At 40.2% G+C, this 11,792-nt stretch overlaps 1 protein-coding gene across 2 annotated transcripts in view; it reads right to left on the bottom strand.

Moving 5' to 3' along the window:
• Nucleotides 1–11,334, bottom strand: part of LOC124137980 (spermatogenesis-associated protein 20-like) — a 50,737-nt gene extending 39,403 nt beyond the window's left edge. The window contains exons 1-9 of one of the 2 annotated variants that reach the window (XM_048382703.1): nt 11,016–11,334; nt 9,661–9,789; nt 8,408–8,627; nt 7,177–7,323; nt 6,817–7,015; nt 5,694–5,824; nt 3,528–3,632; nt 2,540–2,614; nt 1,484–1,693 (exon numbers count right to left, since the gene is read on the bottom strand). In XM_048382703.1, coding sequence (XP_048238660.1) covers nt 1,484–1,693; nt 2,540–2,614; nt 3,528–3,632; nt 5,694–5,824; nt 6,817–7,015; nt 7,177–7,323; nt 8,408–8,627; nt 9,661–9,789; nt 11,016–11,191 — 1,392 coding nt within the window. In that variant the 5' untranslated portion in view covers nt 11,192–11,334. Of the gene's footprint in view, nt 1–1,483; nt 1,694–2,539; nt 2,615–3,527; nt 3,633–5,693; nt 5,825–6,816; nt 7,016–7,176; nt 7,324–8,407; nt 8,628–9,660; nt 9,790–10,964 lie in introns of both variants that reach the window. The other variant, XM_048382702.1, reaches the window with a different exon arrangement.
• Nucleotides 11,335–11,792: the final 458 nt, after the last annotated feature.

Here is an 11,792-nt window from a genome sequence, read left to right on the forward strand (position 1 = left end):
GTCCTGACAAACACGTGCAATATGCGGTCGAGCGTTGTCCTGCTGGAACTGTCCGACATGAACGTTGACGTCGCCAAATGGGACAACCTGCTGCACACAGTTGGGGGCGTAACATTCACCCCGACATCTGTAGACACGTGCGCGCCCATCAGCACGTGTGAGTAGGAAACGGGACTCGTCAGTAAACAGTACATTTCTCAACCTTGCACGTGCCCATCTAACCCTCTGTTGGCACCAAAGCAGACGGTCTGCCAGATGACGTGGGGTCAATACATGACGCCGAACAGGTCTTCGTGCAAAAAGTCCAGCCTCCCTCAGTCAGTTGCGTACCGTTTGATCTGATATTCTGCGTACCCCAGGGATCTGTGTGGTTGTAGACGTGGCTGTGGTAGTGCAGTCTCAGAGGTGTCACAGCCGGATGTATCGATCTTGTGCTTGGGTTGTCACCCTTGGTCTTCCTGACCTTGGTCTGTCGTCAACTCTGTTGGTGTTGTTGTATCGGGTCCACGGATTGTCTGTCTGGATACGCCAAAGTGCCTGGCCACTTCTTGCTGAGTTGCTCCAGCTTGTAATCTCCCAATGGCATTGTTCCGTTGAGCTGCATTCAGTCTTGGCATTCTGTCACCGCCTCTATTGCCGTTATAAGGACTGTATGCACAGCCGTTGATGTGGATTTTTATACCCATTCAGCAGGGGGGCCTGCATGCCTAAATGCAGGATCCTGTGCTGCACGTTTTTTACAGCCGGTTGCGTTTGGATGAAGCTGTAAAATTGATCCCAAACGCTACGTTTATGTGCTTTGCATGTGTTTTCGTGAATTATAGACACATCATCTTTCTGTTTGACTTATTTGGTTCTCATTTCATGTTATTATTTTAGATATTTGGCAAAAAGTGGTTTTACATCTATGACAAGTTTCTTTTTTTGAAGAGTATATATTTTCGATGACGCAACTTATATACTTGCAGGATGCAATCATTGCGATGGTACAAATTTTTACCTGCAATCAAGTTTCCATAAAATCAAATATAAAACCTGATCAAAATGTGTTTCTCATTATAAGTTTATAACACTATCCAAAATTTTGAATGGCAGATCTGTGATCTAAATAATAATAATAAAATACATGTTGGTGAAATGGGGTTTAACATCAAGTTCGAGATTATTTCACTTAAACACTGAAATGTGCAACCTAAATCGTGTTAGGTAATCAGCGCATGCATACTGTTTTGTTGGTCATCTACCCCTTACGAAATCGTACTCCACCTCGGTTAAACCTCGGTCTATAAGGTTCATCAATTATCTGGACCCCAAAGGTAGCGTTGTAGTGAGGGATCACTGTATTGCAATGTTAAAATTCATGACAATATTCAATATAACATAACATTTATATACAAAGAGCCATGTCTTGTAAAGATTATTGAAAAGTTGTAATATAATAATATAGACAACCAAAGTACATGACAATGTCCAGCAAATGTACCTGGTAGGGATCGACATTCCCTGTGTCCTGAGTATTGTAGTACCGAGAGAACAGGTCTGCTTCTGTCTTGTCGTCGTGTCCCTCCAGTCTGTCGGACAAAAGTGCCCGCAGTTCCTGCTGGGTCCACACACAGAATGCTCCCTCCTTCTTCTCTGTAGCACTGCTGTCAGGCAGAGAGTCAGCATCCTCAGCACTGTAGAAGCCCCCTGCCTGAACACGACAGTAGGACATACATATTTGTGTTATAGGAATGTTGCAGAGATACAAATGGTTCTATTTTATCATGTACATACAGGTTAAGCTCGGAGTCTGTTCTCAGAGAATTGAATTAACCCTCAATACTGTTAGATATTTGTATCTGAACACTTCATATATAATGCCTTGTTAATCCAGTCAGTACTGTATATGTTGATATTCCAACAGTAATCAGCCAGAGATCTAAATTCTATTTTTATTTCAGTTTTGTTTACCACCACACTCAGCAATATTCCAGCAATATGATAGCGGTTTGTAAAGTCTCATGTCAGGACCAGACAATCCATTGATTGACGTCATGAGCATCGATCTATGCAATTGTCACATGCATCCACCAAGTTAGTGATCCGGACCACCTGATCCCATTAGTTGCCTCCTACGACAAACATGGGTTGCTGAAGACCAAATCTATAACCAGGATCTTCATGGTGGTTTGGGTTAAAGATGCTTAGAATCACTTTGTTTCACTGTATGACATGACTGGAGTGAGTGAGTGAGTGAGTGAGTGAGTGAGTGATCGAGTGAGTGATCGTGTGAGTGATCGTGTGACTGATCGAGTGAGTGATCAAGTGAGTGAGTGATGAATGAGTAACTTTGAATGTTGCTTTCTTATTCCAGCAACATCATAGTGGGGGACACCACATAATGTACCCATGTTGGAAAATCAAACCCAGGCTTTTAGAGTGAACACTTTAACGACTAGGCTACCCCACCATGCCAGCACAACTCTATTTGTACAGGTAATATCTAAGCAGATTGCTCAGTCAATCACACTTGGCTGTCAACGCTGCTGACACTCACTGGATGGCTCAGGTCCCTGGACACATACTGGAAGATGTCCTCAGCAACGTCTGCGAAACATTTGTCCTTAGTAGCCTGAAAAACAATTGTAGAAAAAGAGCAATTACTACATACTGCTGCAGAGTGAAAGTACATGTATTATTGAGAAGCTTCCCTTCATGTATGAACAAGAAGATGACAAAGTCATCAATATCCCCTGCCCTGAATTAATCACACAAATTGTATGTCATGTATCTCATCATACCAAAACAGGTTATTCCTCTAGCTTTGGAGAACAAAATCGTTGAATAAACAAAATGATTCCATCTTTTCTTTAAATGCTATCTATACCTTCCAATGCTGTGAATTAGTACTTTTCAATAGACAAGAGCTTTTCATTTGATAGTAGTGTTACATATATTTTCCTATTCATATTATATAAGACTGCCTCCGTGGTCAAGTGGCCTGTTAAGTGGAAGGTCTGGGGTTCGAACCCTGGTTGCATCATACTAAAAGACTTTCAAAGATGGTACTTGTTCTTACCCTGTCTGGCGCTTGGCATTGAGGGGCTAAAACAAGTGCTGATTGGCTTGGAGTCAGTATACTGTGTCTCAGTGGGTATTCATGTTAAAACTGCGGCATACTGCAGCATGTTATCTCAGTGGGTTAGCACTCTAATACAAGAGCGAGCATGCACGCACGCTCGCTCGCTCATCACTATATAACTGCAATAACCTTGGACATGACATCAAACCCCATTTTACTTCACCACATATATAATCTATAAGAAAATAGCAAACAATGAAACATTTCCTGAATTGATGTATCATCAATGATGCTGCTGTGCTAGTATTTTAAAAACCACTGCATTGTGAGTGATGTCCTCCCTGTCAGGGTACAACGATGCATAATCAACCAAGTCATCCAAGTATTTCTTCATTCTCAATCTTATTTAGCAAATTGCCAAACACCATAATTCTTCTGGATGAATATCTGCCATACTACACACCTGATAGGCTTCGAGGTAGGACACGGCTAGCTGGCCCTGGTCATACAACATCTTCTCAAAGTGAGGCACATGCCAGAACTTGTCCGTAGAGTAGCGATGGAAGCCCTGTACATCAACGGAACAACCAGTGGACATTAGATGTGATTTATAGTTTATACAAACTTGGAAATGTCTGGTTTGAAAAATTAAACAATCGGTTCCCAAACAAACAAACATTTCACATCTTGGAATATCATAGCATATACGTGACAATTTTTTTGTTTATATTCCCAGGGATCCAACATGCAACCCTCTGTATCTGTAGCCCAGAGAGTGTAAACCAGGCTACAGACGTGCTGATAAATCACAATGCTTTTAAGGATGTCTTTTTCAAGTACCCGTATGCCAGCAACAGGTATTTTACACCCGTTTCCTAAGGTTCATGGAAAGTATGTTTGAAACATAATAATGTTGATAAATGTTGTTTTAAGTTTCTTTTTTCGGGTTAAGTTAGATAAAACACTTACCCTGAGGTTTTAATGGGATATAAAACCCCCACCCTCAGGATAAAACCTCGGGGCTAACACCACTCGGTTTTATCCATTGGTTTCGAGTTGACATGTTTATCTTACACTTATGGCTGTAGGGAAGAATTAGTGTCTTCTTTTCTGAAAACTATTTGAGACGCCAACAGATCCAATACGTGATGTCAACAGAAGGGTCTGTGACATCATAACAGTTGCGATGTCACCACATATTCTGTCTTGCGTCACCAGTAGTCAATGCATCATATTAAAGCATGAAATGATTATTACATCAACTCGCTTACCATGAACCATACTGATAATATTACCCACTAGGGTAGAATGATTGTATGTTATAACTTTCCGATATTTGCATGTGCATCTTAGCGATTCTCAATGCTGATCAGTCAATGGAAGCCATATGATGTAACACTGCACCATTGTTGAGAATATATAGAAGACTAAAAGAGCTACCATGTAATACCAATTTTATGAAACAAGTGAATAGTCCTGGTTGAATACCAGAACTATTCACGAGTTTCATAAAATTGGCATAACACATGAACGAGTTAAGTATTTTATTTATTACTTGCCATTTATAACTTTTTTAGAATTGCACTGTCGTGTGTGAATAGGCAGACACCTACTTGATCCAGAGCATAATCCAAATGAAGTTAACAGAATAATATGTCAAACATGTCAAAAGTTGACTCGTATAAATTTTATACCAAACAGTGGCCCACATTTAGAATTCAGGTGGAACAGGGCCATGCACAACAAAGTTTACAATCAGGTCACAATACAATGACGTAATTTGTGGAAATTTGTTGTAAACTCCACCCGGACAATGATGCCATGTGACGTCAGCCTAGCAGCAGGGTTGCTGGGGTCATCGAGTGTGCATAAGCTCCTCTTAGTGATCTATCATCTCTACTTGCAATGTCATTAAATAAGCCCAGGGATGTTGATGTTTTCAATATTTGTCTTTAAACTTGTTCCCACAGTATATAAGTTTGTTTTTGTTTGTTTCTTGTCTAACGCCGCACTAAGCAATATTCCAGCTATATAACGGATGTCTGTAAATAATCGAGTCTGGACCAGACAATCCAGTGATTGACATCATGAACATGGATCCAAGCAATTGGGATCAATGACATGCATCAACCAAGCCTGACCACCCGATCCCGTTAGTCGCCTTTTACGGCAAGCATGGGTTGCTGAAGACCTACTATTCTACCCGGGGATCTTCACGGGTCCCCACACAGTATATAAGCACACATGCTTTTGTATTACACAATGTGTAATACAGCTGTATTTTATTACACAGGTGAAAGTACGATATGACGTCATCCATCGTTCATGACACCACAAATTGATAACGTAATGTCATCTGAACAATAGTCTGTCTTCAGTGAAGTTTCTCTGTATGTTTTTTCTTCATTTTCTCTCTCAAAATATCAATAAGTAATATATACAGTGACCCAACTGAAACTCAGACTTACAGATTATCTACTCCTCGTGAATGAATCCTGCTAGTCCTTTGCCAAAGATGGGGATTAACACCATCCATTTACTCGGGACAGATAATCTGTAATTCCTTGTAGCTTGTTGGTTATTCTCTAAATAATGTTACTCCTGTGTGTGACTTGAGCTGTTGTCTCACCTGAGCCACATGGTCATGGATGCCACCTTTGGCCATCATTGTCAGTGTATAGCTGCACATGTCCAGGGCATGTCGACCTTCTTCACTGCCTCGATTACTCCCATAGAAGCGTAACAAGAAGTTGAAATTTACTGAAACAAACTGCATGGATCAAGACATGCTTTAGCTTGAATACGATGCAATGTGATTCGCTGACATTATGCACCATGTGATTATATTGCAAACTGATTATTTACAAAGTTTCATGCCCTTGTAATGCATATCAATCACTTGTTGGGATGAATGAGTGAAAGGTGTTTTGTCAACATCAGCAACTTTACAGTGTGACCTAACTCAGTGGAATGAGTCTCTATAGAAATTAATTGTGTGAGCAAGGTTCAGGGTTGGAGATCAGGTGAGGAGGAATGGGGTGAACATCGTTTCCAAGATTACTGAACTTAAATAGCAACATGCATGTATACATGATTGTGCGTGTGTGCGTGCGTGTAGCTGCTTGTACTTGTCGAGAGTAATGCAGGTTTTACAATCAGCCTGACACCATTTCTACTCAGCAGCCACTGTGGCTCCATGCTCCCCTTGTTGAGCAGGAGATATAGAGAATCTCACCCGAGTGTCTTTTGATATCAAATATATCAAACACGAGTTGATAAAAGTGGAAAAATTCCGAGGTATCAACAATATCTCCAGTTTAGGATGATAAATGGGGATCTATGCTGCTACATTGTATACACCTCTTAGTCCCACAATACTTACATCAAGCATGGGTTTGTGGTACCTAGCATGGGTTTGTGGTACCTAGCATGGGGTAATGGTACCTAGCATGGGTTAATGGTACCTAGCACGGGTTAATGGTACCTAGCATGGGTTAATGGTACCTAGCATGGGTTAGTGGTACCTAGTATGGGTTTATGGTACCTAGCATGGGTTAATGGTACCTAGCATTGGTTAATGGTATTTAGATCTTCTGTCCAAGAATCCCCATTGAGGAATCTGCATCATGGCGTGCAAACTAACCAAGCCCCTATCTTGTTACTTAACAGCTGATTCCATTACATGTATCAGAAAAAATCCAGCCCAAGTTAGTAACCTTAAGGAAATTGACTCTCAAAAGTCTCATGTATACCTGGCTGAGGGAATTTTGGTGCCTTTCCAAATCCTCCTAGTTCTTCATCATAGCTGATGACAAGCATACCGAAGCACTTCATGACCTGTGGCTCTGAAGGCAAAGCGTTTTCCCCCTTGTCACTGATGTTGCTCATCTTCGACAGAGAGCTTCGGATAACTTCAGCCTTTTGTTCTAGGTCATCCTTCTTTGTTCTCCACTGAAATTAAGAATGTGATACACTGTGTATTTTCTTCTGCTTTACATTTTTCTTTCATGTAATGATTATCAAATTGGTCATAATTTCACACAGGGATATACAAAATAGTGTCAGCATAGGGTAAAATTGAAACACTTCAATTAAATGAAAACAATACTCACTTTCTCGGCTATATTCTGCAGTATTGTTTTGAACCCTGGTCTTCCATAGTACTTGTCATTGGGAGGGAAGTATGTTCCTCCAACTATGGGGTTGAGGTCTGGAGTCAGCCACACACTCATCGGCCAACCACCTCCCCCACTAGTAGCCTGACAACACAAACTCACATACATCATACCATGCATAATTAAACAATGAGAGTTGTACATTTCATTATAAAGATGAAATCCACCCCATGAAGATCTGGGGTAGAATTGGTCTTCAGCCACCAATGCTGGCGACTCTGGTTGTTGTAAGAGGCAACTAAAGGGATCAGGTGGTCAGGCTCGCTGGCCTGGTTGATGCATGTCATCGTATCCCAATTGCATGATGTCAATCACTGGATTATCTGGTCCTGACTCGATTATGTACAGACTGCCGTCATATAGCACGAATATTGCTGAGTGCTGTGTTAAACAACAAACAAACAAACAAACAAACAAAAAAGATGAAATCAACATTACTGAACATGATAATTGCTGGATTTAACCCTCATTAACAGACTCATCTATTTTATTGATAAATATAGTGGTGTCGAAATATGCTTCACTAATCAGAGAGTGAGTGAGTGAGTGAGTGAGTTGGACTTAACGCCGCTTTTAACAGTATTCAAGTTATATCGCGGCGTGTCAGCTTAATGTGGGAGAAAAGCCCTAAGTGATGCAGGTCTCAGATGTTTACCACTTCGGTGAAACCCATGAGCACGGGTATGGTGCTGACAAACCTAGAAACATAATCGGGGCGAACCGGGATTCGAACCCACAATCATAGGTTTCTGGCGTTGCCAAAGGACGCAACTCTGCACAGCGAAATGCGGTGCCTTGGACGACTGGGCCACTCGTGCCCCCACTAATCAGAGAATTGTGATAAACCTATATAAATACATACTGTGGTACAGAATACAAAATCAATGCTTCAAAAGCATTTCTATCAATTCTGCAAGGCACAAAATCTTTCAGAATGAGTATTAATATTTTTTTAATATTGATAAAGTGTACATACTTGTGGTTAACTGTACCACTTATCCATTTTAATATTGAGATTTTCAAATTATCAAATTTGACATTATTTATGTATTCTTTTACCTATGTACATATAAAAAACTTGACTCATTTGAAACAAATTAAACTACTAAATGACACATCAAATATTGAAATCCTATGAAAGTGTTTGATTGCTCTAGAATCAACCCACCTGGATGAATGTCATGTATACACGGTCAACATCAGGTCTCTCTTCTCGATCCACCTTAATGCTGACAAAGTTCTCATTCAAGATCTTTCCTATGTCCTCATTCTCGAACGACTCTCTCTCCATCACATGACACCAGTGGCAGGTGGAGTAACCCACAGACAGAAATATCACTTTGTTCTCAGCCCTCGCCTTGTCAAAAGCCTCCTGACCCCATGGATACCTGCATTGATGAACAATGACATCTGTAAAGTCTTTGTAGGGCATTTAGAAGAGATACACTGATGAAGGAGTAAGCATATACTCCGAAACATAGAGTTCCTCATAATACAGAAGCTGACATCTATAAATTATCTGCCTTATGTCTGTAAACTTCCTTAAATTTATAGGTTATAAAGTAATTCCAGTAGATCTGCATAGTGATAAACGTCTAAAGAATGGCTCAAGATGGAAAAATGGTTCTCATGCAGCGAGGACATTACAGGGGGTATGGGTGACCAAAAGCCTCATAAAATGCAGTTGTATGTTTATTTTGATAGACCCAGCATCAAAAATAAATATTCCTGAATTTAATTTAAAGTTTCCTATCATAAACATATAGTTTAACAGTAAAACAACAGGGTTAGAAACTAACAGTTTTTGTCCACTAGTCCTTATAATGATAACATATAGCAAAACCCTTAAAATGGGCCAATTTCTACTAGTCTTTAGGATACCTTTACTATTGGGCAGTTTGGTAAGGACTACAGGACTAGTGCCAATTTCTAACGCTGTAAACATATCATTTATTTCTGGTCATACTTATTTGCATCCAATGGGACTACCAGAGAATATTATTTGTTGGGATGCTCAATTTCAATGCACCTGAGACACAAACCACTGATATATTTTATGTAACCTGTAGGCCTACTGTCAAACTAGTTTAATCATATGTGCCTTACACATGCTTGTTTCATTTTAAGTATATTTTATTGTACAAAAAGACAAGGGGATTGGGCACAAGTGCACCACTTATGCCTCCTTCTACCTTATCTGAACAGTCTACTTCAACATACATATGTAACGGTATTAGACTCTATATGTAACCAAAGAGATCTATAAGGGTTTTTCCTTGACCTTCAAAACTATTGGTCTATTTCCACGTCCCCTCTATGGGCTACATTTGTGAGTACCGGATGCATATTTCTGCATCGAGTAAAACCCTGAATAATGCTTCATGAAACAGACAGACATCAATAACAATAACACATATTTACCAGTCCACTGGATTGGAAGCATGTTGAAGGAGATATGGTGACTTTTCCAGAGCCAGTCTATTCTGCCGACTGCTTGAGGAAGAGGCCATCGTTCTACTTGTGAGAATATTTCTTCTGTGAAAACTGGACCTTCAGAATAAGCATCATTCATTATTGCAAGTGAAGTGTAGAGTAGATACAGCACTTCAGTTCAAAGAAATCTTGATCAGAGGGTGAGGGTGAGGGTGAGGGTGAGGGTGAAATGGGGTTTAACGTCGCGTCCAAGATTATTGCACTTATATAGCGACGTGCATGTACGTGTGTGGGTTTGTGTGGCTGCTTGTACAAGTCCGGACTGATGCCGATTAATAGCGCTAGCTCACTGAGATACCATGCCGCAGTTTAACATGAATACCCCACTCAGACACAGTTTACTGACTCCGAGCCGACCAGTCCTTGTTTTAGCCCCTTAATGCTGAGCGCCAGACAGGGTAACAACAAGTACCATCTTTTAACGTCTTTTGGTATGACGCGGCCCGGGGATCGAACCCCGGACCTTCCGCTCTCCGGGCGGACGCTCTACCACTAGACCACGGAGGCGGTCTAATCTTGATCAGAACAGTGAATAGGGAGATCACTAGAGAAGTGGCAGCTTACATAGAGGATATTATATGAGTGTTCATGTGATACTATATGTCTACGACACAAGTGTCTAAATTCCGGTATTTCCCGAGCGAGAGTAAAGACAGCAAGTCGTAACAGCAGCGGAACCAAACTTTGTCGAAGGACGTCAACAATCTTCAGCTATGGCATTGTTTCTAGTGTGACGTCACAATAAGATTTGAATGACGTCAACAATACAATGTTGCCTCGTGACGTGATATGACCCTAGGGCACATTTGTTTTTAGTGAACCCTGATAAGTTTGCCCTCATAGGTAAAAAATGTAGTTATGTATTTTCCATGTAGTAGAGGGTGTGTATATCCCTTTTCTATATATAACATCCTTCCAAACGCGCTTTACCACTATAATATAGTTAATCTACGTAAACCCACTCAGATTTTTTTACTTTTCCAGTAGCAGAAAATATAACAAAAAATCTAATAAATATATTACAAAGCTACAGTCCCAATCGTGCATATATTATAATACGTTTTCATATCAATGTGTGATGACTTAACAATTTATTTCATATTGAATATAAAGAAAAACAGACAAAACGTTTTATGGTCTTTGACGTTAATAACCAAATGGTATATATTACGATTTTACCCCTGCTTCGATAACTTACACCATTACAATATGCAGCGCTTACAAAAACGTACCGGTTTACGTGTGCAGAGAATATGCTGTGTTTCGCGTAATACTCCACACACCTTTTGTCAACGATGATGAACTTGGTGCCGAAAGTTCGATGGTGACGGGGCGCTGAACATCGGGATAAAACTAGGGCATTTGATGATACAGAACTGGTGTTGTGGAAACAAGTCAGGCAAGTGTCATTTACCGTGTTATATAACTTCCTAACATGCTGTCGGATGTTATTCAACATTTGACAATCTTAAATTTAGAAAGGTACTATCAAAACCTGATACAGCCCAGAACCTTGAGACTTGCTCAAGCATGCATGGAGAAACCAGAGTGAGATATTTCGTCTGCAGCTGGAGATCGAGCGCAAGCTGTGGGACTAAGGGACGCAATTTCTCGAAAAGGAACCACAATTAGAATTATCTCCCCTTAGAATATCGAAGACACACAGTTTTCGATCACCAGATCTTGTTATTCGTTGGTATTCCCTTTTTATTTCTCACTGACATGGTCAAAGTAGTTCTGTAGAGCCACTTTGGAAACAGCCGAAACATACAGTGTCCAAGCAACAAAAAAATGTTTCTAGTTCACTTCCAGAGTTACTGTCCAAAGTTACTGCAACAGTATCTGAATGTGAATTGAACCATATATTTCCTCATTTCGCCACAATCAAGTTTAATTGTAGCAATCATGCAGCAACTGTATTTGGAAATGCCTTGCTGTGTTGACAGTAATATTAAAATAAATTATAAACTATAATTTAAATAAAGCTTTTTAAAGTTACTTTATGATATTTCCACTAACTCAAAATACTGAGAAAGGAAAACACATTAACAAAACGACTT

This window comes from Haliotis rufescens, unplaced genomic scaffold (assembly GCF_023055435.1).
Source record: "Haliotis rufescens isolate VD_foot unplaced genomic scaffold, xgHalRufe1.0.p SCAF_40, whole genome shotgun sequence".
Taxonomy (NCBI): domain Eukaryota; kingdom Metazoa; phylum Mollusca; class Gastropoda; order Lepetellida; family Haliotidae; genus Haliotis; species Haliotis rufescens.